Raw genomic sequence first — 27896 nt, 5'->3', positions numbered from 1 at the left:
TGACCCCATCCTTGGGTTCACAAGGGTTCTGGTATTGTTGAGCATACATTTTGGAACATGAACAAACAGCCAATGGATCAATGTTCGCTGGGACAAACTTGCTGAGATGAAATATTGGCTTCATTTGTTAAACTTTAATGATTGACCTGCCTGGCAAAGCCTAGAATGCAATAACTCCCATTTCTCTAGGCAAATTAGCCATTGGGTAATTACACTTTAGGCTCAATGAACGTTGTTTCTTTAAAAGCATTTCGTTGTCACTCAGTTAAAAGTACCTGTAATTAAACCTCAGAGGAACACATCACAGATTTAAGGTCTGAGGTTTGAATGACAGCTTCCCATAGCAGCTTCTTCCCACATGGAGATGCCAACTCATGAAGTCAGCATATGAACGTCCTTTGGGGAACTGGGCACTGAGAGGAGGCTGCAGCCTAAACAGAGTATCTATTAAAGCAGGAAAAGATGCATATGTCATCTTGTCTGAGATACATACTGTGCTCGGTTACCATGGCAATGGACATTACAGGTAGCTTCAAGGGAGGGGAAGAGTGATTAGCAGACAGATAAGGGGGAAGACTGTGCTGTGCCCTCTCTAGCCAGAGTATTTTCATTAAGATTACAAGAAGCAGGATCTAGGTATTAGACAGTAGGTGTTTGCATTCTTGTCCTAATCTAACTTTAAAAGTACCAGTGACAAGGGCATCCCTTGCTTCCCTCAGCAGGCAATTCCACCAGATGAAAGATTTTCACAGTATCTGGCCTCCTGTTGTCTTTATTCCCCACTCTATAGGGCTTAATCTTCTCAATTGACAAGCTGAAGCGTGCCAAATCAATATTTTCTTTTGAAATTTGGCTGTTCAAAGGCTAACTTCATCGAGTAATGATTTTGTGCTTTGGGCTAAAAACTTGCTTCGAAGGCTTCAGTGCACAGGTGAATTTTTCCTTTCAAGGTAAAAGAGAAGAATTTCATAATCATTTTAGCTGAGACTAGAGAAAAGTAGAAGAATAGAAAAAATGCTGCCTTTTATTGGGACTGGGGTTATTTTGGTCATTTAGCCTGGTTTGTGAACAAAATGATGCCTATGTGGTCTTTTGCCTAGCATTTAAACATCAACATTTTTAAGCATTTTGGCCATTATCATCCCACTTTCAGAAAATGGTCTTTGCCACTCTCTGGGGGTAGGAAGCTCCTACAAGTTTCATTAATATCATCAACCAGGGAAAAGGAGAATTCAAGGCAAATTAAAGGAGAATGAAATGCAAATTAATCTATCTTAATGGGTCCCTTAATGGAAAGGCAATTTCTTATTCATCCTGCAAGGCAGCAGCCAACGAATCAGCCAGGAAATACCTACTGGTCCACCAGCCAGTACTCAGGGCCCTACCAGCACAGCTGTAGGTTGCCCTTTCCTGACCAAAACTGTAGGGAACACGGGGACAACCGCAGGATGCAAATGTTCATGGGACTAGGAAATCAGGTTTCATTGCTTATGGAGCAAGAAAAGTATGTCAACAGCTTTCTCCAACAACAGCATTTAAAAAATAAAATAATCTAAATCTTGTCTCTTGTTTTCTTTTTCCCCACAATTCATGTTGCTGCAGGGCTTGTTTCAGCAACCAACTTGTACCCCCACATTTAACAAGGGCCACAGATGTTTAGTGAAACACATGATCCTCTGTAGATGTGAAGTCAATGGAGATTTAACAAATTCAAAATATTATGTGAGTTTTAGAGCTTTCTGGGATGAAAGCTGGATGTTGGAGTCTTGGAGCAAAGAACTCCAAAGGTCTCTTCCACCCTAAATTTTTCTTCAAGTTTGGATCTTAAGATCTGTCTCTGTAGTCTGTATGCATGGTACACAGCTCTTGCCTTAATCTCCCTTGGTTCTCACCTTGCCAATGTACATTAGCCTTATCTTCCAGACCAGAATTCTAGAGAATTTTCAAGTTTCTGTTTTTTTTGGATAAAGGACCTCAACTCATGCTGCAGTATCATTTTTGGGGATGAGATGTCCAAAGCATCTTGCAGCATCAAGTAGGGTGCAAATTCCCTGAATGCACCACTCAGACTCTTTTGGTATGGATTATGGATTAAATATGGGCCAGACAGTCTGGCTTTGACTTCAGAGATTTCCACCTTCTCAACGGGATTCTGGTTCTATCCATTTTATATGGGAAATAGAGACAAAGAAACCTCTAAGTATTTAGGATCTAAAGACATGGAACTAAGTGAAAATCCCAACAGGGTGTTAGAAGGATGATAACACCCCTTCAATTTACAGTTACAGGTTGATTTCTTGATACCAAATTGAAACAGTTCCAAAAAACTGAGAAGAAAAACAAATATTTTTCTTTCCTTCCTTCCTTGTGTGACCTTAGGAACTTTCACGACTTCAGGTAGCATTTGACATAGCTGAGGATGTGACCTTTCAGCAACAGAATGAATTTAATCTACCAATACCATTGCAAAAACAGGTCTTGAAAGCATAACAGGGTTTTTCCATTTGTTGGCCCCAGAGCTTAACCATGGATCATAGCAGAAAAATCTCAGGATACATTGATTTGAACCAAGCAGACCTAAATATGTATTAATTGAAGAGCTAAATATTGACTTCATGTCAAAGTGAAGTAAATATCTGCAATAAAAGTCTCAACATTTATAAAAAAGAAACAAAAATTCCAGCGAGCAGCTTGTTAGGAAACAACCACCCACTTCCAGGAGCAGCTAATACAAGCAGATGGACAAAAGCCCACACTTCCCTTGGGTGGGCTATTTAGGCTCCACAATACCTGCAAAGAAGATGCTTGGCCCCAGTGTGGGAATAAAACTACCATAAGTGCCCAAGCCTCCTCCACTGTCCATGGAGAGAGAAGTCTAGTACAAGGGCATGTAGTGACAGGACAAGAGAGAATGGTTTTAAACTGAAAGACAGTAGGTTTAGAATAGGAAGAAATTCTTTACTATGGTGAGGAACTGGCACAGGCTGCCCAGAGAAGAGGTGACTGCCCCATGCCTAGAAGTGTTCAAGGAGAGGGAGAGGGAGAGGGCTGGTCTGCCTTTCTGATGTAGAATTTTAATAAAAATGCATAAAAGAAGGTCTCCTCAGCTCAAGGGAGCTGAAATCCATAGACCCCACTAGTCAAAACAGTGTCAAATCCACCAGGCTATGGAGCAATTGGGGTGAGGGGACAGCAGGGACAGGGGATAAACAGTGAGGCAGAGGGTCTCTTCTGTATCTCTTGGTCAAGCTGAGTCACCAGACACCAAGGGGAGCAAAATTCATGTGGCCAGGCAGGATGAATGGGTAAGAGGAACCTTGCCTCCACCAAGAGGAGCTGGCTTCTGCCTCTTTTCCCAAATATGTGTATTTTTCCTACTGGTTCTCAGTCGATACAGATATAACCAACATTGTGAGCAAAGAGGTGACAGTTTTCCACACCAGTCCATTGGTCAATACAGACCAAGCAATTACTGGTGAGGGGGCTCACATGCACAGGACATGGTCCAGTGACAAAGGGGGAGGATGGACTTACAGAAAACCCTGTAATTTTGACCAAGGCTGTACACACTAGAGTGCAATGTGTATCCAAGATTGCCACACTCCTCTGAATGAAGTAAAATCCACAGCTGCAAGTGGTTGTTTGTTTAAGTCTTGCTTGTTACAGGAGTTAAAAAAAATATCTTTACTTCTAATTCTGAGTTACTACAGGACTCCCACAAGGATGGGAAACAACAGAGCAGACAGGTAGACATGCCTGATTCATATTTTCCCACTGGGAACTGGTGATGGTTGCTTGCTGCTATTGTCAGCATTTTGTATAAACTTCTTGCAATAACTGAACTCTTCCACAAGTAAGCCTGCTGGCTGCTGCTGTGGGTTCTTCCTTCTGAGAAATCACATCAAATGCAATCCAGCTTGGACAGCTTCCTAAGCCATCTCTTCCATCTCAACCACAAAGGAGAGAGATCATGAGCAATCCCTTGCACAGCAGCAAGGGAAAGCTCCCTCCCTCGCAGGAGTACTCTCATGTTGGGGAGAAGATCAGAGTTGGGCATTGCAAGGCACTGATCTGGCTTTGTGGCTTTTCCCAACAGTTTGGTGCATGACAACCCTCCTTTCCTGGGATTGCATAATTGGAGGAAGGGAAATGAGATCTCAGGGAGGGACTCAGAGATCATGGGGCAAAACTCCAACATCAGCTCTTCTTACTAATCCAGTTTATGTCATCCTCATTCTCACTTCTTTTCCCTGACATGTCTATTAGGATTCATTCAGGAGAAAGTCAGAGTGACTCAGATATCTTTTTTTTTTGCTTAAGAATTGTCTGCATTCTAACAAGTCCAACCAGCCATGATGTTATCAGACATTGAGAAACACAGAACTGAGCTGGTGTCTTCTGGGAACAGAAGATCCAAGGAAGGCTCAGCATGGTACTGGAAGAACTTAACTAGGAGAAGACATCTTACAGTTCCCAGACCTGCCAGGGTCTCTGCACCAGCAGTACAGGAGGGCTATTTGGAGAGAGAAAACTGAAGTTCCATTTCCATCTTTCACCCTTCCCTGGCACCCCAGGCAGTGAACTGTTTGAGACAGATGGGGAAATTTGTCCACACACAGCATGGCTGGTTTTGCCTGTGAAGGTTCAGTCCATGGGTCTACCCAGCTCTGGGGAAACCCTGCTTTATCTTTACAAAAATATACTGTCATGTGGCAAAGAAATAGAAATAGTGAGGGTGGGAAATATGACTTTAAGACCTTAAATGTCCTCTAAAAATGGTGTTATCGTGATAGTTAACTCTTTGGTCTGCTGGAGGGTGCTGGAGGGTGCTGGAGGGTGCTGGAGGGTGCTGGAGGGCCACAAAGCTGGAGCTGGAGCTGCTGGAGCACCTCTGCTGCAGAGACAGGCTGAGGGAGGTGGGTTTGCTCAACATGGAGAAGACTCCAAGGAGACCTTAGAGCACCTTCCAGTGCCTAAAGGGGCTACAAGAGAGTTGGAGAGGGACTTTTGACAAGGACTTGTAGTAACAGGACAAGGGGGAATGGCTTCAAACTGTCTGACATGGGGGGATGTTTAGATTAGAATTTAGGAAGAAATAATTGTGAGGGTGGTGAGACACTGGTACAGTTGTTGTTTGAAGTAGCTAAGAATCAGATGGATGCATAACTAATTTTGTATTAGCACCACATCAGGGCTAATCCCTATCCCCAGATCACCCAGAATTGCCAGCTCTCTCCTTGTCATGACTTTGGTCAACTACATCAAACTGGGTAACTTTTATATATATATATATATATATATATATAAAGGTGCATGCATACGTGTAATATATCTATATATGTAATATATAGATATTATATATTAGCTGGATCTCAGCCAAAGGATTTAATTCTCAGTTTCTTCACCTTTGAACCAGCATTTTGCTTTACTAAGGCCAACACTGACATGGCAAAGGCCTAACATGAGGCACGGAAAAAATGAACAAAATGGAAAATTAAACAAAACTTTCCTTAACAAGTTCCCTGCTCAGAACTATAAAAACTGAACAGTGTAAAGACCCTGCTGAATGGATCCTTACAAGAGACTGTTCATGTCTGGAGATACCACCATGACATTTACATGGAAAATCACAACCCAGTTCAGGGGGTTTTCCCATGGTTTTCCCCAAAAAGCATTTGGCTGAGCTCTGAGCCCTAATTTCCTCTCTGTGGCTCCCTGGGGCTGCTCCTTGGCAGAGCTCTCACGGTGTGATGGTGATTCCCGAAAAGCAGCTCCTGACACAGGGGCAGAGTGAGCTCATATCCCGGATAAGCCACACTTGGAAATGCAGAGGGTGGAGAGGAATAACTGTGACATCTTCCTGATGCCCCCAGTATTTCCTTCCCAGAGCCTTAGCCCCTCTGACCAGAGCTGTATTTGTTGGGCAGGGAGGTCACCCAGCACATCTTCATGCAGTGATGTGCTTGGAGAAAGCACAAAAGCAGAACAAAAAAACCCTTTTCACCACTTTTTCAACAGAAAGAGATGCTAAATACAAATCTCAGCACCAGGCTTGCTTGAAGGTTGTGGTCTAAGCAAACCCTGATCAGTGGTTGGGGCAAATTGGGTATTTCAATGCTACTAAAAGTAAACAACAGGAAGCCTGAATGTCCCTTCTTAACCCAAACTTTTCAAGAAACAACCAACCACACATCTTGAGACCTGGCACAGGCCAGTAAGACACAAGGAGTGCAATATGCTGAGTATGAGAAGCTGCAGCCAGCCACAGGATATGTCCTCTGTGATTCGTGGACCCTTGCAGAACATTTTGCCTTTTTCAGTGTCACGGCACCGTGACATGAGGCACTTGAAACCCTACAATAAGCTCAGCTGGTTTGAGCTTGGTGCTAAAAATGCCAAGGTTGTGGTTTCAATCCCTGTATGGGCAATTCACCTAAAAGCTGGACTTGATGATCCTTGTGAGTCCCCTCCAACTCAGAATATTCTATGTATCTGTGACTTCTGATTCTCTTTCCAGTACCACCGTCATGACTAAAGCCACCACTGGGCTGCTACATCTAATAGCCAAGAAATTCTGATACAAGGCTGCTCTTTCACAGCTCCAGGCACTGCCTATCCTCCAGTGATGGGTTGAGACTCTCTGTTTCCCTAACTGTGGATTAGCATCTGGTTTTGTTTGGCATTTTTTTTTCTTTATTCTATTTCAGGGGTTGCACCATACAGTTCATAAGCTCCAGTCTCCTGCCTGCTGGCATTGCTCAAACCTTGGTGCTGCCTCGTCCTACCTGTGCCCTGGGATGCTGGAGCTGACCTTGGCTCTAAACACCTGGAAAACTGCATGAAGGCAGTGTTCAGGAATAGAGCTCACGCCTGCAAATGCAGCCCTGCAGAGGTCAGGGCTGGAAACGAGGTTGTGTTGCAAAGCTAACTCCGGGGTGATCCCCAAGAGACCAAAGGAACAACAAGGAATTTTATCCAGGGGGGATTCAAAGCAGCAGGAAGGGGGGCTGTGTGTGTGCACAAAGCCGGGTCGACCCCACCCCCGGCCTTTTCCCCTGTTAAGGGGGGGTCTGCCAGCTCAGGAGTGGCACAGTCTAGCGCAAGTCCTGCCTCCTGCCTCCTTCCTCCTCCTCCTTCTCCTCCTCCTCCTCCTCCTCCTCCTCCCAGATGTTCCCTTGTGTGCAGCCATCTGTTGAGCTCCCTCCTCCCTCCTCCTGCGGGGAAGGGGGTAGCCAGCTTGCCCGGCCAGCTGCACGCCTTGGACGAGGAGGAACGAGGAGAGAAGAAGGGGACAGCCAGCCCAAGCCCCGCCGCTGCCGGCTCCCGGCTCCCGGCGGCGCCCGCTCCCGCCGTGGGAACCGGCGCTGCGCGGCCACCCCGCCGTGGGAACCGGCCCGGCGCTGGGAACCGACCCCGGCCCCGGTGAGTCCCTCCCTCTACCCCCACGCCCTCCCTGCCCCCCGCATCCCTTCCCTGACACCCACCCCTTCCTTGCGCCCTCCATTCCCTCTCTGGCCCCTGCATGTCCTTTCTGAACCCCCCTCAAAACTTCCCCGGCTGTGCAGAACCGTGGAGCTCATTTTTGGGGAGAGGGGGAAGCTGTACCGCAATGGGCTGAGCCCTCCCTGCCGCCTCCCAGGGGATGCGCAGGGCCAGCCCCGAGGGTGCCTGCTGGGGAGCCCTCCCCAATCTCAGAGTGCGGAAACTTTTTTTGTGTGATGAGTTTTTCCTCGCATGGGGGCTCAGCGGCCGGGGGCGGGGGGCGCAGGGTAGGGGGAAGGACAGAGGTCTCGGGTGGAGGTAAACTACTTTTTCCCCCACCTCTGTTTTTTCCAGAGGGGTAACTTTAAGATTAGGCGGGTGCGTAAGAGCCCCCAGCCCGGGTACCCTCCCGGGATGAAGCGTCTCCATCTGGAATCCCTTCTCTTCTCCTTCCCCCAGTGGAATGGTGGTTTGTAGAGTGCTCGGGATTGCCACGGCTGCAGAGTAATCCGAGCAGCAGCTGGAGGCTCCGCACCGCCTCCCGTGCCCGGCTTCGGGGCTTTGATTTCACACAGGGCTCCCTGTCTCCCCTCCTCTCCCTCCTCCTCCTCTCCGGGCCCTCCCCCCCACTCTCGGGAGCGAAGAGAAGCTTTTTGGTGGGTTTCTGGGGCTGGGAGGCTCGCGGGATTTTGCAGCTTACTCAAGGTAAGGGGAGAAAGGAGAAGGGGAGGGAAGGGAAGGGAAGGAAAGCTTAGAGGGGACGGCTGGGTGGGGTGAAGAAACTGGAAGAGGCGGGGGGGTGGGGGGGTCCTTTCCTCTGGGTTCCATTGATAAAGGCATGGCAAAAGCTCCCTGCCTGGGAATTTCCCATCTCTAAGTGGATTAAGCTGAAGGGGAAGGTGTGCTTGGGAAGGGGGGAGAGGAAGCAGAGCAAGATTTATTCATTCTCTCACTGGGGAAAAAAAATAAATAAAAAAAAAAAGAAAGAAAGAATGAAAGAAGCTGCTGGGTGTGACTTCTGAAGCAGGAGGTCAAGAAAGCCCGGGGTTCCCCTGATAGTGCACACACCCTGTAAACTTTTAAGCAGCTCCCAGGAAACTTGTTATTAATGCTGTAGTCGTTAAAAGGCGCAGCCCACGGCAGATTTATTAGCTCAGTAAACCACAACACGTGCCAAGCTCTCTGGAAACAAAAGGGTCTGTCAACTTTACTCCTCTCGCTCGGGATTTGGGAAAGCTGGGAGGAGAGCGGTGGGGATGGAGCTGGTGGTGCGGATGGAGCTGGTGGTTTGTGTCGTGGGGAAGTGGCATCGCCTCCGTTAAGCGACGCTCCCCAGCACGGTTTGTGAATGCGATTCCGTGGCAGCGAAGACCTTGGAGCACGGCTGTAAGGAAAGCACAGCGAACCCTGCTGAGCTCACGGTGCTCGTCGCGGCAGTGGGACGAGCAGCCCCCGGTCTCCCGAATGGAAAGCTCTCCCCGTGTGCCTGCCATGATAAATCAGCTGCCGTTCTCCTGAATAACAGCATTCACTGAAGTTACAGTAGGAAACTTGTCTGGGTGGACACTGTGCCACTGCTCTGCGGAGGGCAGCCGGTGCCGATCGCTGGCGTTGCGCGGAAATATCGCATTGATTGCCGCTCCAAAGCTCGGCTGGCAGCACCGGGCTATTGCAGCGGCGAGGAGCCGGGCGAACACCGGGAGAAGAGGCGCCGGGGAAAGGCGGGGTTGGACCACCTCGCCGATCTCTCCGGGAATAAGAAGCACCCTGGATGTGTTAGATGCTGAAAGGACCGGAGGAAGCTGGCACGTCCCTGGGAGGATTTGCAGGCTAAACTTGGCTGGGGGCTCGCTGTCGGCAGCCAGGCGCTCACGGGCAAAGCGGGTCAGTGTGTGCCATCGCCCTGGTGCGGGGCTGGCTCTTGTCCCATCGTGACCCCAGGGAGCCAGTCCCAGTGTCTGTCCTGGAGAGGACGTGGGAGGTGCCTGCTCTCATGCGGGTTATAAATGGCCCGGCGAGGAGCTGCCACTTCCCTCCTCCAGAGGCGGTGGGTGCGCGGGGTGAGCGGTGCTTGACACCGGGGTAGGCAGGAGGCCGGGTGGCAGCGCTCAGACGGATTTTCCCTTGCGGCATGCTGGAGCAGGGCAGACGTTGCTGGTTTGTGAATGAATTCGAGCAGCTGCTGTCAGAGGCAGTGGGGAGCAATAACAAAATGCCTGGAGGGAATGAGGACGTGGCAGACATCCCAGGGGACATTAATTTCTGATGACAAGCTGGACTGGCAGGAAAGGTTGTGGGGGTGAGGGTCTTCTGCACCCCTGTTCTTTACAACTAAGTGCAAGGAATAAACCAGCATTGAATGGGTGAGAGGAAATTGGGAGAAAAGAGAAAAATCATGCAGAAGTTTTTAGGGGTTTTGTGCTTTTTTTTTTTTTTTAATATAGGCAAAAGCATCCTGTGCTCCCCCAGCCACACAGTGAGCAGCAGTACGTGCCACCCCTGTGCAAGACAGAGCTGGGAATAAAAGGTGAGCCACCGTCTTCCGGAGGTTTAGAGTTTTCCCTCCATCCCTAACTGCTTTTTTTTTTTTATCCTGTTTCAATCTCTCCTCCTTCCTCCTCCTCCTCCTCCTCCTCTCTTGTTAGCTGGTTGGTGGGGAGAAGCAGAGGCTGGAGGGTGGGATGAGACAAGGCATCCTTGTCCGGCAGCCCCCCTGACCCCTGGCACCCCCAGGCTCTGCACGGTAGCTGCAGCTCTGGCCGCCTTGGCAGGCTATCAAAAGAAACTTCCGAACACCGAGATGTTGAGGGCTGGGAAGAGATAAAGGCTGGCTTGAGCAAGCTGCTTCTTGTCCTAAAACTTGGCACCTGGACCTATTGAGGCAAATGTATGAACGGCTCAGCCATTCATTACAAAGAAATCTTGAGATTTTAATTTTTATTGCAATTTTTATATGGTTTTTATTATTATTTTTTTTTTATTTCCTGGGAGTTTCCATCTTATTCATGGTGTGCAGCAGGGGAGAAGGAAATATGTGCTCTGGGAATCACCCCAGCCTCCCTGTCTGCTTGCAGACACTGCAAGAGATTAAACCATCCTGGCTGCCTTAGCATGGGACATTCCTGAGTTGCATAAACCAGGCTGGAAATCTCCTGTCAGAGCAGCAGCAAACTGGAAAAAAGCATTTTATCTTTACCATAGCTGACAGAGGGCCATGTGCTGTGCATAATATCTGAGTGCCAGCGTCTGTGGGGTTTCTTTTCCTTCCCCTTTCTCCTTCCTGATTCTTTTTTGCAGTCTGTGTCTCTGTGATGGTGACTCCTCTCCTTTCCCCTGATTCTTGCCAGCAGCTCAAACCCAGGGGTGGGGAGAGAAATCACAGAATGGGTTGGGTTGGACCTTAAAGATCATCCAGTTTCAACACCCCGGCCATGGGCAGGGACACTTTCCACCAGACCAGCTTATTCAAAGCCTCGTCCAACCTGGCCTTGAACACTTTCAGGGATGGGGACTATTTTTTCAAGGAATTTTTTTTTTTTTTTTACTTCAAATAAGATAATCTTCCTCAGGAAAAATTGAGACTCAAACTCCTGTTGTGACAGATGGGTCAAACCAGATGTGATTCCTCAACCCCATCAGGTCTGAGGTGACACATGTGCATGGGACTTGTGTCACTTGTCTCCAAGTGAGGCAGGACATGTCCCTGACCCCAAAATTGCCTGTTTTCCTCCCATCCTTGAGAATGAGATATCTATAGCAGTCAGCATGGTGAGGCCAAACTTCATATAGCAGGATGGAGGAGATCCTTCCTCCAAAGCACTTTAATCCCATGGCAAAAGTTCAGTTTACATACAAGCTACAGGCCCTGTGTCTATCCAGGACCAAAGCATTGCAACCTCTTGCAAGAAATCTCCAACTCAAAGAATTATAGGATGACTGAACCTGGCCAGTCTCATCCATCTCGTCCCCTCTCCCCTGGCCTGGCTGCCCATTTAGCAGAGGGCAAAGCAGAGTTGCTGTCCCTAGAGTGTCCAGGAAGGCAGGAGCTGGACATGGTGCCCAAGGACAGTGGTGACATTTGGCTGGACCTGTTATGGCAGTGGCAGAAGTGGGGACTTCTGTATGGGGTGAGACCAGGCCACCTTGGCTTGTGCTCCCTTCCCAGTTAAACTGGTGGGACTTAAACCTGGGGCTGGCATCCCTACCCCCACACAGGAGTGAACACCTCTCTGACCTAGTGCTAGTCATGCTTAAAGTGTCAGGAGAGAAACTGAGGCACGCAAATGGGGACTCATAGTAGCATCAGTGGTGAGAAATTGGTCCTGCTGGGGAAATGCCCTCCCAACCCACTTCAGATGATCTTTCTCCAAAATCCTGCACCAGCCAAGAGGGACTGGAGGATTCTGGGCCAACAAGAGAGGAAAAGAAATGAGGGGATATCGCACATTTTGGGGGCAATGAAGCATCATCTCCAGTGAGAATCATGGTGGGGATGACACACCAATGGCAAACCCTTTATCAGCTCTACCTACACCCCTTCCCCCTCCCCAAATCCCCCCTTCCCAAACCTCTTAGGAGACCCACTGGTTGTAGTAAATGTCTCATGTGCTTCACTGGGGCTGGGGGCAGCTCCTGGAGCCCCAGCTGATGCTCTACCAAGCAGTTTCACTGGCATTCATTGTTTGCAGCATCACGATGCAAGAATGATTGGAAGGGGGGGGGGGTGCGAAGAAAGGCCATGAGGGGAATGAGATGGGAGCCTCCAGCTGTGCTGTTTGCAACAATAATGGCCAGGATTGTATTTATTATCTCCTCAGCGGAGGGTCTGCAGCTGCACACTGAGAGCCACAGACGGCAAAGGGGCCTAGAGATTATTGTGCATGGAAAAAAAAACTCAACCACAAAAATAAATAAAAAGCCCACAAAGAATCCCTGGGCCAGCTGGAGCAGTGCCAAGGGGCACCCAGCTTAACTCCCAGTCTCCTCGCTTTGCCCTTCCTTACTGAAGTCAGCAGCCCTGCAGGACTGATAGGAGAAGGGAGATTGGCAGCTGCTGCCTTTCAGAGAGATAAAGCTACATGGGGTCCTCTTAAAATCCTGCCAGGGCTGGAGGTGTTTCCCAGCCAGGTTGAATTTCTTTTCCCTCTGCTTTCTCATGATATTTCCAGTGCTGGATGAACCATGACCAAGGCATGCCATTGGAGGCAGCACTTGGACCTGATCTGCAGCCATCTCTGTTGTAATGGATTTAATTATCTTAGAGGTATTTTCCAAGCTTAACGATTCTATGATTCAAGGAGAAAGAGGTGGAAAGCCATTAGAGATACAGGATGATGAGGCTGTGATTAGTTGTTTGCCCTTAGTGGGATGTGTCTCACCAGGAAGAGCAGAGGCATCACCCTGGGATATATCATCTTCTCATCCATCCTCTCTTTTGCTTCCTTCCCCCTGCCTAGCTCATCTTCTCCAGGGGAACCCATCAATGTCTATCCAAGCAGCATGGTCTCTCTGCAGCTCAGGCCAGCCCCCTGGGGAGATTGGAAGCAATCCAGGTCAGGGATGTGGGGTACATCCATAGGCATCACACCTTTCCCTCATTGACCAGAGAGCTGTTGGTGGGTCCTTGCAACCTGCATTTCCCTGGCATGGAACATGGTACATGCTATCCCAGGGACATGCATGGCATGTGGCATATCCTAGCTGGGCACAGTGAAATGGCTCATTAGCTCTTTTAACAGCTAAAACCAAGAAGTATCTGTCGTGGGTAGGAGGTTTCCTCTCCCCATGCTGCACCTCTTAACATTCCTCTCTAGCATATGGTGCTCATCCTTGAGTGCATTCCTCTGGAATTATATCATGTCTCCAGGAGCTGGAGTGCAGCAAAAAAGTATCATTGTGGCAGGAGCCAGCACAGGAACCATCTGGGGTTGGCTGTCAGGTGAGCATCTCCAAGGGCTGAGGCTCTAGGAGAAGCTTGCTGGGATCATTTTTGCTTTCAGTAATTGACTAGTTGAGAAAGAAGGAGATTTAGTCCTCCCAAGGTTAATGCTGTGATTTGGGTAAATCCTGGGTACTCGCAGGCTCCCTTCATGCCTCACAGTGTGTTCTTGGGCACTGGAGGTGATGGGGCAGGTAGCATCACCAGGTCTTTCTATAGCAAAATGCATTAGGACTGGCATAAAACTCTGTGTAAACCTCTCCTTTGGCGCTGAAGCACCGTGTGAAGGGCTGGTCTGTTCCCGAGTTGGTGCCAAAATAACAGAGACCTCCCATTCTGGGACATGTCGCTATGATAAAAATTCTGTCCGGGCTGAGTTTGAGATGGTTAAGAAAATATTTGTGTTCCTGGCCGAGATGAGGTCTCTGTTATACTCAGCGAGTGCCAGGATAGTTAGGCCTCCTGCTCCTGGAAATGCTCACAGTTAACAAGCAGAGTGCAGAGGACGAGAAATAGGAGTTGTTAGGGGTAAAAGAATTCAGGGTGGTCATGCCAGAAGTGATTCTAAAGCAGGAGAAAGTCCTGAGCTCTCACAACCCTTGCAGGCACCTGTTTGACTGATTCCATGCATCCTGGGCTGCTGGGAACCAGTTGTGGCTGCCAAAGCTCCCAGTTTGAGCAGTCCTGCAGCTGGAATAGCCAGGAGGCAGTGGTGGGGCTGGGATGCTCAGATCCTGCCTGCTCCCAGAAAATACTGTGAATCCCTCCTGGTGCTACACCACTCCAACACCTGCCTTCCCTGCCCCCAGCCACTTAGGAGGCCTGGCAAACAATTTCCTTTCGGGAATGCCCCCTCTGGGCACAAGCACAGCTTGACTTGAGGCTGGAGAGCAAAATTGCTTTCAAAAGCCACGGGAGACTAATTCCTCCACCTGGAAATAAACTGCTATTAAGCTGACAGCTTTCTGGGCTGAGCAGAGAAGAGGGAATTTTCTGCAAATCCCAATGCCACGGTGATTTAATTCCTAATTTTCCTGTGCTGGACGTGGCACCAACATTTTCCCACTTGAGGCAAAATTCCCTGGAGTTGGGCTGCTCTTCCCTCAGAAAATGCATCTTTTCAAGGCATGAAGCTCTTGATGTGGCAGAAATTGTATTTCAGCCATGGATGTAAATGAGCTGCAAGTTACTGTATGGGCTGGCAGACCTGCCTGCACATGTTTTCCTTTTCTCAGATCCCAAAATACACCACCCTGCACCTTGATTTCCTTTTCCAGGGGGAATGAGGGATGCCAGAGGGGGAAGATTGCACAAGTGGAATAAACTACTAGCTGTTTAAGCACTAGGATGATAAATTATCTGTGGCCTCTTGCAAACAGATGGGAATTGTGACATTAACAGTTGTAACAAAATTTATTTTAATAAGTCTATCCATTTCTTTATTAAATAAAGGTTGTGTTTTTTTTTTTTTACATTTTACATTAAAAAAATAGAGCAGAGACTTTCAGCCGAGCAAGCGTTTCAGTCTCTTCTCCCAAGAAACAAGCAATAGGACAAGAGGAAACAGCCTCAAGCTGCACTAGGGGATATTTATATTGCAAATTAGGAAAAATTTCTTCACTGAAAGGGTTGTCAAGCATTGGAACAGGCTGCCCAGGGAAGTGATTGAGTCACCATCCCTGGAGATATTTAAAAGATGCGCAGCTGTGGCACTTGGGGACATGGTTTAGTGGTGGGTTTGGCAGTGCTGGGCTAACAGCTGGATTCAATGATCTTAGTGGTCTTTCCCAACCTAAATGATTCTATGTTTGAAAACAGACCCAGAGTGTGGAGCTGTAGGGTTTGGAGGTGCTGGGCTCCCTCTAGATCAATCCCACATGTCTTCTCTGCAGCCCGCATGGTGGGTTGAGGGGCTGCTTGGCTTTGCCTTTGGGGTTGTGAAATGCTTTTGATGTTTAACTTATCTTTGCCCTTGCTAATCTTATCGATCCCATCCCCTGTAACATCTACAAAAATCTCCCTAAAGGAGAGTTTTGTGGAAAGTCATTGAAGTTTTGGCTCAGCAATTTATGTCCACAGAAGAGAAAAGCCCGTGGAGATAACTAAGATCTGGGAAAAAAGTGGGATGGTGTCTTGTTTTTTCGTTCTTTGCCCCTTCTGGCTGTCTACGACCCTTATTCCATGGGGTTTGATGAGATTTAAGTCTTGCAAAGACACACTTGATGCAGAGCAATGGGGTTCTTGTCCAGATCAGGAAGTAGCATCTTGTCTCTGTTTATCCAGTTTCTCCACTGCTCACTGGTTTCCACTTGAACATCGAGCTGTTGACTTTAACTCTTTGAGTGTGACTGCCCAGCCAATTCCTTATCCACTGAGTCATCCACCCATCAAATCTATGCTTCTCCATAGAGACTACTATGTTGTGTGGATCAGTGTCAAATGCTTTACACAAGTCCAGGTAGATAATGTCAGTTGTTCTTCCCTCATCCACCAACATTGTAACTGTGTCATAGAAAGCCATGGAATTTGTCCAGCAGGAGGTGCCCTTAGTGAAGTCATGTTGGCTGTCACCAATCACCTCATTATTTTCCATGTGCCTTAGCAAAGTTTCCATGAGGATCTGCTCCGTGATCTTGCCAGGCAAAATAATTAAAGCATAAAGGAATTCATAGCAAAACCTTTTCTTTTTTTCTTTGGCATTCCTTGCATTTCATTCTGATTTTTCCCAGGGAGCAGGAACATGGAGCAAAGCATTCAGGCACCTGCAGAATGCCTTTTCGCTCCTGCTCAAGCACTTGGTGTCTCTTTACATTGAGCCATAAGGGCTAAAGTCACCACCCCAGTGGCTGAGCTTCCCCTCATCCTAATGCTTGCATGCACTGGTGAGGGAAATAGGGTTGCAAATCCCTGTCTTTATATCCTATTGGAAAATTGGGGTTAGCTCTGCTGTTCTAAGCAGCTTTGCAGTTCCCACTGATAAAACCATCAGTGTGAAGTGAAGGGTGATAACTTATCCCCTAAAAGTGACCTGTGCAACGTCTCCTGATGGAGGCCTCCACAAAATCAAGTGCAATTTGGAAGAGCCAAGGGACTGATTCTCATCGTGCTGTCACTGACACCTGGAGTAACTCCACTGAACTCTCTCAAACCCATCTAACAAATGCAGGATCACACATAAAAACCAGATACTTCTTGGATTCCCATTAGCTCTCCTCTCCCCAAACCCAAGAAGTCTCAGACTCTGAGTATAAAACCAGGACTATTTGCAAAGTGTCTCCCAAACCAGCAAACAACAAAAAGCAACAAGCCGGTCAGAAAACATTGTTCCCATTTACATCAAAATTTTTTCTGTGGGGTTTAATAATATTTATTGAGAGCTCTTTGTGGCATTTGTGTGGGGAGCCCTTCTGCAGGAAGAGGCAGTCTGAAGCAGGCGAAGCAAAAGCCTGAATGACCTTTACTTTCAATAGATTCACATGAGAAAAACCAACAACAAAAAAAGAGTAACCTTGTCAGCAGCAGCCTCTTTATTATGGGAGGGGTGTGTGTCTGCAGTAAGGATTTAATGGTCTCTGGCTGTAGGCTGGTTTGAGCTAGTTTTGCTGCCTGCTCAAATTGGCATACGGGATCTGGAGACCCGACCGCGATTGCATCTGTGGCGTCATTTGGGCTCAGCCCGGGAGAGTCCACACTGGAAAAGTGTAGCTGCTGCTAGTGCTGCACTTTAGTCAGTAATTATTCTAATTTTACAGAATAATTAATGGGTGGAGAAGGTGGGGAAAGGTCTCTTATGCAATTTTGTTGTCGAGAAGCAACTCTGGAGCATTCTGGTGCTCTGGAGCTGCTGTCCCAGCTGCCACTTAGCCTCCAAGATATTTAAAGAGAGAGAGAGAGTCAACTCTCTCTCTTTTTTATTTTTTTTCCCCCTTCAGTCTGGAGGATTTATGGCCTTTATCATAACCTATGCACTTGTTTCACTTTCCAATAACGTTCCTGTTCCCCTGACCCCAATTAGTGCTAGCAGCCAAGTGGGCCTTGTGAGCTTTGCTGTAAAGACTTTGTTTATTTCTCCACTTGGCTGATACAAGAGACAGAAGACAATCCCAAAATTTTCCTCCTGAAATATTGTTGCTAATCCAACTCTTCTGTCCTTTGCTAGAACAACAACTCTTATTTGGGATAGGTGGACTTCAGCCCTTCCTTTTTGCCTTTTTTATTTGAAATTTGCTCTATTTTCTGCTAATCCAGAATTAGTATTGGCAAGAAACTTGGAAATTACCGGCATCTGTCCACCATGCCTTACAGATTCATGTCAAATCCAAAGTGCTCTAGTTGTGGGCTGCTGGGAAAAAGACAGACTGTTTTCCCCACTCCTGTGTGAGAGCTAGTAACCCTGTGGCTGGTCACCTGAGTTGGTTGGAAAACTGATTAGAGGGGGTTTTGTTGGATGAGTGAGTTGGTTCATCCAAGTGCACCTAGTTATTGGGTAGGATTAGGGTTTGGAAGATGGAGCCAAGAATGGGGTGGGAAGCTGTAACCAGGGAGACTGGGCATCCTACTCTCTCATGGACAAGGGAGAGAGGGACATCTCCAGGGATGTGTCTGGTCTTAGGTTGGTTTCACCCCCTTCATGAGCAATTTCTTTCTCTTCACCCCACCATAGAGACACCCTGGTGGTTTGGGGATTTTTTGCACTTCCTACCCATGTACCTCAAGCTTCTTTGGGTGAATTTGGGCCTTTAGCCCCAACCCCAGCTGCATTTCAGCCAATGCTTTGCTCAGAGGCGGGTTCAGGGAGGCTGAGGGAATGAAAAGTGAAGAATGGGGCAGCTGTTTCCTGACTCCATCAAACAGCAAACTTTAAAACACCTCCCCTTGTGTTATTTCTTTAATTAGTCATTGATTTTTTGCTATGGGGAATTCCAGATTGGTGGTTGCCAGGGCAACTGGAGGTAGCCTAGGTAGCATCCTCTTAATATCTGCATTCCTGAAGAGGGGGACTCGTCCCCAAGCAATGGGCTTTCATCCATGGGGGCATGTGTCAGCTGATCTCCCTAATGAGAAAAGTCTTTAAGGGAGAGGAGAAGGAACAAATCAAGTGCAGTGAGAAGCGTGAATTTGCAACAACACCGTAACAAAGCTTTCCTCTCTCCCATCTCACTCTCTGACCACCAGCTGAGACCTGGGATTCCTCTGCAATCTGGTTTTAATGTTGGAGGTTTTTTGGCTGGGAAATTTCAGTGCAAGTCTTCTGTGTGTGTCTTGCCACACAGCTATGCAGTGGATGAGCATAGCAGGGAGAAGGCATAAAGGCCACTGCAGGCGCAAGGAGAGATGTGGGATCTGGGGAGAAGGCTGGCACTCTGCTAGGAGCTTGGTCCAACACTGGCTCCATTAACCACCACGGGGTCTCCTTAGGGTTGTCTCAGAATATTTTCCTGGCAGAAAGGATGAGCAGGATATAAAGACCAGAGCCCTGCAGTCACTACAGGCACCCGAAATGTGGGGGATGATATTGCACCCCCAGCAGCTCCTATTGCAATCAGCAGGTATAACAACCCGCTAGAGCTGCCAGACAGCCAGATCTTACCACTGGGATCTCTCCACACATCAAGAGCCATAGAAATGAAGAGGACATGGCTGAACCAGCCCCAGGGTTGGCTGCTTTCTCCCGGTGACTTTCCCCTCACTATCTTAGGTGATGGTGCCGGTGGTTTCTTGAGTGTTTTCCTAAATGAATCTGCCAGTGCTGCAAGAGGATGACTCCTCTTCCTTTTACAAGGGGATACCTTGGCTTCCTGCCTTTATCAACAAAGCAGCTTGTGGGCAGCAATCCAAAGGCATTTTGGTGCAGTTTCAAATACACACTGTACACAGAACTGTAAATGCCTGAGGTGTGTTTCTTTCCCCATTTCAAAGAGAGCTATCGATTGCTCCACACAATGATAAAACATGCCTGTACCTGACTAAGCCCTTTGCTGATTATCTGGCAATGCAGGAGTCTCTTTCTTGGACTGGAAGGTGACCAGTAACTTTATTTCTCCCATCTTTTGTCAGAACTATTAACCAAGTGGCATGTTAGCCTATGATGCTCCGTGCTGCTCCATAAGGGAGTTTTTAACTGGTACTAATGGATGGTATCCCATCTGCAAAGCAATTGCAGAGCCAGTAAGGGACAATCTGTGGCAGTGCTGTGAGGAAGGAAGAGGCAATAGATGCTGTGCAAATACTTCAGTTGAGCTTTGTGTACTGCACTTCAGCTGTGTAATGTTTTGTCTTTGCTTCTGGCTGGAGTGATGGATGTTGCAGTGGGAGTCACTGTATCTGCCCACTTCTGGCAATCATTTTTGAGACTGATCAGGAAGGGAATTCCCATGTCAAAAGGGCACAGCTCACACAAAAGTGAGCAGCTGCATATCAAAGCCCAGCAATGGTTTTCATTCTCCTCTCAATTCATAGAATCATAGAATAGCTGGGGTTGGAATAGACCTTTCAGAGGCTATCCAGTCCAACTCCTCACAATAATGAGAAACATCTTCAACTAGATCAGGTTGCTCAGACCCCCATCCAACCTGCACTTGAATGTTTCCAGGGATGGGCAGGGCATCTACCACCTCTCTGTGGAAACCTGTGCCAGTGTTTTACCACCCTCATCATAAAAAACTTCTTCCTTACATCTAGTCTAAATCACCCCTATTTTAGTTTAAAACCATTATCCCTAGTCCTGTCACTACAGGCCCTATTAAAAGTCTGTTCCCAGTTAAATTAGGGCTTTGGATTTTTTTCTTACTTTTGTTCAGATGATCCAGAAGGAGCCCATGAAGGTTTTAGCAGTGCTCAGAAAGTAAAATTTCATGCTGGTGTGCCTTTGGACTTCCTGGTGTATGATCCAGCTCCCACCAGAGCTAAAACAATTCTATGAGGAACTGAGCTGCACACTTGAGGGAGAAGTTGGGAGGGGATTTCCATGTTGAGACATCAAGTGGGAATAGCCACGGGGTGGAATTTGGGAGAAGAAATACCAGTAGACTGGGCTGACACCACTGTGGGTACTTCTCTGTACGTGAGACATTTCACATTTGAGGTTTTGCAGTTTTAGTTTACAAGGAGCTCCCCACTGTTTTAACTGCCCCTGGTAATAAAATAATTCAGTGCAATCCAAAAGCAGCTTCATGAAAAAATAGGAAGAGTAGTATTTATTTTAGGAGGGACTGCATAAGGCAGCAAGCTATATCTGTCTGCACAGAACCAGAGGGGATCAGCCTTGATGTCATCAGGAAAGGGATATCTGGGAATGTGTCTGCAGAGAAGAGCCCTTCCCGCTGTGTCCCCTCTGCACACATATGTGTTTTGTCAGGAAACAGTTGAGATGGGCTGAGAGTAGGGCTCATCTTACCAATTTTCTGTTGTTTCTATAGAATAATGGACCCTGGAGGATTACAAGTTGGCCTTTAGCAATGGTTTAGTTGCAGGCAATTTGGCCAGAGTCCCAATCTCTGCTGTCTATTTGCAGGAGATCTGGAAGACACTGCCATACAACTCACAGCAGTGATCAGGACAGTATTTTTGCAACATTTTTCTCCCTTTGCACTTGTTTTGCTCATTGGAAGTAGTCCCCAGTCAGTGTCCTGGGAATGAGAGCAGGGCCAAGAAGACCATGCTGAGAAGGGCCAGAAACTGATGACAAGGGGTGGGTGAGGGGAGATGAAGTGTGAATTTCTAGGAAATGGTCTTGGGAAGGTGCAAGGGCTGGGAGGAAGGAGCCTCAGCCAGATCAAAGGGTGCGTGGGAAAGATGATACCGCAAGGAAGTTAATGAAGTGCTTTTGAACAGTGGTGGGAAAGGTAAGAGCAGAGACCAGAGAGGCTGAGGTGGGGATGGGAGTATTCATTTAAAGGGGATTTCTTTTACTCTTTTCTTGTTAAATGAGCAGCTGGCACGTGAATGTCTGTTTATGGCCAGCAGTGTAGCCAAGGACCAATGTTGATGGATCTGACCAGTGCTGATGGATCTGACCAGTGCTGATGGATCTGCTTGTCAAGTTTGGTGAGATTTTCTGTTTCCAGCCTTCTGGAGACCTTATTTGTAAGGCATGAGGAGTCATCACCCATGACTGCAATAGGAACCAGTGAGGACAGTCCTTGCTGCCTTGTTGACCTGCAGGATGCTGACATGCTCCTATTTACCCTCTCCAGAGATGCAGAGATAAAGCTTCTTTTGGCTGTCTCTTGAAACCATGCAGCTGCTGTTGCCCACTGTTGTGTGGACGAGATGTCAAGGATGTGATCTGAAGAGGTTCAGCAAAGCTGGGGGGTGCAGATCAGCTCTCTGCTTCTCGTGTGCGAGATGATGGAGGGACAGAAATGTCTTGGAGGGAGAAGGGTCAAAACCAAAGCAGTGGAGAGAACTCCTTGCTTGCTGGCATTGTTAATCAGAGAGAATACTTAATGTAATTAGCAGAGGCTCCCCAAAGACTGTATATGAAGCAAATTATCTCTCTACTGTGCAGAGGGCTGGGCCCACCACAGCAAAGGCTGGGTTAGACTGAACAAGCCTTTGTTCCTCTGCTCTGGTAGGAGCTGCCACCATCACCTGATACAAATCCATGATCTTAACTACCTAAAAACTTCTAAATTTGCATCTGAAGTCCAAGCAAGGGAGATATGATGTCAATTTGGGCAATAAGGAGCTGGCCTTTTTAGCTCTTCATCCTGGGTGTTGTTTTGAGGATGCTGTTGCCTATAGGAAATTTGAATGGAGCTTTGGTTTCTCCTCTCCCAGTAAGGTCTTTAGACACCAAAGGCTCCCACAGCCTAAATGATTTCTCCAAACTATCAGTGCAGGGTCCTGAAGTCAGTGTTCCCAAATCTCACAGGGATGCCCTGACATGAAGGACCTCTGTGTGCTGAAGTTTGCCAGGTTGTGAAATGACTCAGTGTTGGGGCTGTCATTTAGCTGCTTCCATGGTCCGCTCAAAATCATACATGCTTGATAGATCGTGCTTTAAGGTAGCCTACTGTTCTTACAGCTCATTTCCAGTTTTGTCTCCACTTGATTACATCTGTAAAACTGCTGACCCAATTTATTTTCTCCATTAAGTTCCCACTGGGTTCATAACATGAGAGACAAAGTCTTTGGGATATCCATGCTATTTAAGGGTATGCTTAATATCTCCCTTTGTAAAGAGAAAGGACAAGACCACATGAGTCAAACAGTAACATATTCTTCATAAAGTAATTTCTACAGCAATTAAATCTGTTTTTCTATTGCCTTGTTTTCCAGGAGAACAATGCATTTCCTGGCCTGGTTCAATTTGCTGCTTCTCCTTCCTTGTTTTGGTACCACCAAAACCTGCTTCCCTGGCTGCCACTGCGAAGTGGAAACCTTTGGCCTCTTTGACAGCTTCAGCTTGACCAAGGTGGACTGCAGTGGAATAGGCTCACACATTGTTCCTGTCCCAATCCCTCTGGATACCTCCTACTTGGATCTATCATCAAACAAACTGGAAACAATAAATGAATCGATGCTTACTGGCCCTGGATACACTACCCTGGTGAGTCTCGACCTGAGCTACAACAAAATTGCCAAGATTTCCTCCACAACATTCTCCAGGCTTCGGTACCTGGAATCCTTGGACCTGAGTCACAACTCTCTGGAAGTCCTTCCAGAGGACTGTTTCTCCAGTTCTCCTCTAGGTGACATAGATTTGAGCAATAACAAACTTTTGGATATAGCTGTGGACATTTTTACTTCAAAAGGTCAAGGCAAATCCCTGAATGTGGATCTATCCAATAATATGCTCAGCACAATTACAAGGCACCATGAAAAGAGCATCCCTAACATCCAGAACTTAAATCTTTCTGGAAACAGGCTAACATCTGTACCAAACCTTCAAGGCATTCCTCTCCGATATTTAAATCTTGATGGAAACCCTCTGGTTAAGGTTGAGAAAGGAGACTTCACAGGGCTGAAAGACTTGATTCATTTATCCCTCAGTGGCCTGCGTGGCTTTAGAGAGTTATCTCCTCATAGCTTCAAGGAACTCCAAGCCCTCCAGGTTCTGGATTTATCCAACAATCCCAACTTGAAGTCACTGACTGCTGAAGTTATCTCTGGTCTGAACTCCCTACAAGAGCTCAACCTCTCTGGGACAGGCGTGTCATCCTTGCCAAAGACTTTGCTGAAATACCTGCCTTCCATCAAAAGCATCACCTTAGGGAAGGACATACAGTGTCTTAAGACCATCAAAGAAGGACAGTACCACCGACAAATTGGGCTGACCAAAAAAGAAGTCCTCAGTTGCCATGACAGCCATGGGTCCGTAGCAGCAGCACCTTATGTTTTGTGATGAATGCTGGGGAGAAGAAGGGGTGGAGCAGGGAGGGTGGGGGGGGCACGGGACTTGTACAGGTGTCGGACTGAGATGGCTTGCAGTGTGCCTTTTGTAAAACTGTCAATAATTTATATATTTGTATTTGCCAATAGTTGATTGTTTGTGGATTTTATAAACTCTCAAATCTCAGCCCGCGTTATCTGCCGGCTCCAGATTTTACTCGGTGCATTGAGATCCTCACTCATCCTGTTGGCTCAAGAGCAGCAATGATGGACAATGTGAGGACAAGTTGCTCTGCAGGTCCCAGGGCAGAACAGTTAGTCTGGAGCAAACGCTTCATGCCTCAGACACATTTGTAGGAGCAAAGCTACATCTCTGCAGAGCCCACACCAAAATGTACCAGCTCTGTAGCTGCTTGCTTACAAACCCACGCATCATCCTTCTTTTAATTATTACTTCCCAAAATGTGCCTTCTGGATGTTGCCTTCATTAGCAGCACCCTGTTCTCTGTCATGCACTTTCAGTCTTGAGGAAACATTTCCAGACAAACCTGAATAAACGGTGCACCCGATGTGCTGGGTTTTACATGTTATTTGCATAGGTGTGCAACAAACACTGAGTAAGTCGAGAAATTTTCCCACCAATTTCTCCTTGTTTTCCCACCTTGATCTTTTTCATGTCGAATTAACTTAGACCCAGTTTTGGCAACCTCCTGCCTTTTTAACCTCAGTGAGCCATTGGTCAGAGATGATGTGCAGCAGAGGAAGGGAAGCAGAGGGGTCTGCTAACAACCACGTCTCATCCAGAAACCAGCCCTTGATGAAGGAGGTTGCAAAGGGAAGAGATCATGTAGCCTAGCTCAGAAAAAAAAAGGAAAATAATCTCTTCTTCTTTCCTGGGGAAGCTTGGAAGGAAACTTTGACAGGGATTCTTTCTTGATGACCTTATCAAACCAAGACCCAGACCTAGAGGATATGAGAGTAAGTTGTTTCCAGGCTGACACTCCCCATCTGAACACAACATCTGCAGCTCATCAGGGCATATGTGAGGCAACTTCCAGTGCCAAAACACTCTTGAGAACGTGCCGGGGAAGAATTAACACTGATGCCTGTGGCCCCAGAGCACTTTGCTTATCAGAGAAAAGATCTTTGGGTTTTTTTCCAGAGTTGTGGCTTTTCTTTCACTCACACAGGTCTTGTGTTGCCAAGTGAATCTGATAAACTGAAATCTGATATAAAATCCTGGCCCCCAAAGGTTTACTCAGTTTTTTTTTTCCTCCACTGCTGAAATGCCGGCAAAGGGGAACCTCTCTGGACCCTCTTTTTCTCCAGTGTAGGAGGAAGTGGGAGAAGGCAGCACAGCATGGCTCAATGCCATATGTGAAGCCTTCAATTTGCTTATAGGAGCAATGCAGGTGTCTGCTGAGGTCTGGTCCACATCTGGCACTCTCTGTCCGGGGGGATGGGATGTTATGGATGGGGGTCCTGCTCGAGCTGATCTGCGGTTTGGTCTCTAAACCCAGCCCTGTATCAGGGCCACCTTCAGTGTTTGATTGAGGGAGATCCATGTAAAGGTGTTGCAGATATAAACTCATCTCACAACTGTCCTTGGGAGTGTTGGGGGAAGCTCAGGTTTTGTCCTCACACCCCCAAAATCTTTGAAAGTGGAAACCCTGTTGCCCAAACCCACTGACTCCATAAAAGTCAGAGTCAACACCTAACTTCCATCTATCTCCATTTCAATAAGTTGTTTGGGGACCTTAGGGTGGGATTTTTACCCCTTCCTTCAGTTTCAGGGCTTTTCCCCCTCTACTGAGCCTTTGCAATGCTTGACCAGCCTTCACAATCACAGGAAACATGTTGATTTTCTTAAAAAAGGCAATGGGGCTGCCTGTGGGCAGAGATCTGGAGGGGAACAGGAACAAACTGCACTGCAAGACAGGGACAGTTTGTGAGGAAAGATGTGGGGGTTTTACTGGATCTTGCCTTTTTAAGTGAATTATTTTCTGCTGGCAGAAAATGTATTTTTTAAAAAAAAAATGTTTAATTTTTTAAGTCTGTACATAGATGAAACATTAGGGTTATCACCTACTGTCAAAGTTACTGTCTTTGCAGCACTGTGGTAAATTTAAAACCCAATGTGACAATCCAGTTGAAGACTGCAAGATTTCCTTGTGTAATCTCATGCTAGCTGCTAGCTAAACTAGTCTTAGCAAAAGCTGGCAAATACTGTCGCTGTGTTTGTTTTCCTAAAGAACCTCTGCAGCATTGTAAGGCTTTGTGGTTACTCACAACATAATAAAGTGATTTGGAGGAGAATAAACCCAGATCCCCCAGATTTATTGCTTTAGTGCTGAGCAGGTGGCAGCTGTCACTGGGTCTGAGGTGCGACATAGCTTCTCTCCTTGCTCCGCTGATCTCCACCGCCTTCATGGGTGTTGCATCTCCAAACTAGGGGCAGGATTTGTCCCATGGTGCTTGGCTCACTGTGCTCTTCAGTGATGGAAAGGCTTGAGAGATTCGCTGGTTGACTTGAAGGAAATTAGGAACACGTGGCAGTGAAGCAACACAGAGTTTGTAGTGCAAATTCCCTGCTCCAGGACCTGCTCAAAGCTCACAGAGATCTCTTCATGGATTTGACCAATCTGGGAGACAGTCTGCTAGTGTTGGAAGGCTGGATTTGCATCGGGGTGGGGGGGATGATGTGGAGAGAGACCACAAGACCATGGAAGTGTTCAAGAACATGTAGATGTGGTGCTTAGGGACACAGTTTAATGGTGGACTTGGCAGTGCTGCATTAGTGGTGGAACTTGATGATCTTAAAGGTCTTTTGCATCCCTAAGGATTCTATGATTCTGTGGGGGTGGAAAGGAGCAAAGGGGTGCAGAAGCGATGCCACAGCACAGAAAGCTGAACAGTGCCAGACCACAGAGCTTCTGGCAGTGAGATACACATAATCCAGTCTCAGCACACTCCTCTGCAGAGCTGGGGCTGCTGCACAGAGGGCTGAGACCATGCAGAGCCATTGCACCTAAAGAATAAACAGAAACCTCTCTGGAGGGGTCTTCCTGCTCTTAACTAACATATTTAATTCTAAATGCTTCTTGGTGCTGTGTATAAAGGTAGTGCAGTCAGAGACCCGCTGAGGAAACTGCGTCTGGGAAGCTGCAGTGTTCCTGTTCCTCCCAAGCCTGAAGGAACAACTGCATCGTTCATCCAGGCAGGCAGACTTGCAGGCTGCCCAGAAGGGACTGTTGGTTCTTCATCTGTTTCCCCGAACTGCTCTGTCCTTCAGGATGATGTACAAGGTAGTCAGACAATAGCCTGGGGTGTGAGATCACCAGAGAAGGCCAAATCTTGCTCACACAACTATTATGGACTGTAGGGGAAAAGCCACCACCAGCCGTTATAGATGACTGCTCCTCTGGTATCCACCACAAGGCTGTGACCATGAAGCTACACCACCACACTCCTTTGGGATGGAATCACTTCTGCCCCGGGGTGTGGGCTCAGTCAAAGTGGTGGAGAACATCCTCCTCTCTTGGGGAAGGACACTGTCATGGGACCCATGGGTCTGAAGCTGTATGCTCCCACTTCCTTGTGAATGCCCCACGTATGTGATGCTCCAGCACTGTGTTACACAGTCCCTCCCAATACTCCTTTGCCCCTTTGCCTTAACATCTTCTTTTGCTACTGATTTTTATTCATTATTTAATTAATGACTTATTTCAATTATTGTTAATTAAAATATTGCTTCGATGATTATTTCTTATTTAAACAGCCTTTCCAAAGTCCTCTGAATGGGAAGAAACAGGCAAGCCTCTACCAGCAACAGGAACCCCCACATCCATCCCACGTGTGTCCCCTCTGCACCAGTGGGGCACGAACACTTGAAACAGCACTGATGTCCCCACAGAGGAGGAAGGGCACATGGGGGCTTCAGGCTTGGATAAGTTTAGGAGGCCCTCATTCAAGCTTTCAGTCAACTTGATAACACAGTGTGATGGACGCCTGGTGTCAGGCATCAACAGTCACCCATGCCAGGAAAGCCGGCCAGCTTGGTTAGCTGCAAGCTTTGGCTGTCTCCACAACCACCTCAGCTCTGCAGCCAGATATGTTTGCCCTGGCAAGCAAGATGGGCGTT

The 27896-nt window shown here is 47.4% G+C and overlaps 1 protein-coding gene across 8 annotated transcripts; it reads left to right on the top strand.

Moving 5' to 3' along the window:
• Nucleotides 1-7164: 7164 nt before the first annotated feature.
• On the top strand, nt 7165-26075 carry TSKU (tsukushi, small leucine rich proteoglycan). Of its 8 annotated transcripts, none has more exons than XM_069017004.1 (3): nt 7165-7422; nt 9927-10009; nt 22703-26075. In XM_069017004.1, exon 3 carries the CDS (start codon nt 22710-22712, stop codon nt 23766-23768), a length of 1059 nt encoding a protein of 352 aa, XP_068873105.1. In that variant the 5' UTR covers nt 7165-7422; nt 9927-10009; nt 22703-22709; the 3' UTR covers nt 23769-26075. The 8 variants fall into 8 exon arrangements, with proteins under 8 accessions (XP_068873105.1, XP_068873125.1, XP_068873134.1 ...); XM_069017024.1 differs by lacking the exon at nt 7165-7422 and adding an exon at nt 7957-8187; XM_069017033.1 differs by lacking the exon at nt 7165-7422 and adding an exon at nt 8468-9366.
• The last annotated feature ends 1821 nt before the right edge of the window (nt 26076-27896 follow it).

Source organism: Aphelocoma coerulescens, chromosome 1, assembly GCF_041296385.1.
Source record: "Aphelocoma coerulescens isolate FSJ_1873_10779 chromosome 1, UR_Acoe_1.0, whole genome shotgun sequence".
NCBI classification, from domain to species: domain Eukaryota; kingdom Metazoa; phylum Chordata; class Aves; order Passeriformes; family Corvidae; genus Aphelocoma; species Aphelocoma coerulescens.
The sequence above is the reverse complement of the archived record's forward strand: the minus strand, read 5'-3'. Positions and strand labels throughout refer to the sequence as shown.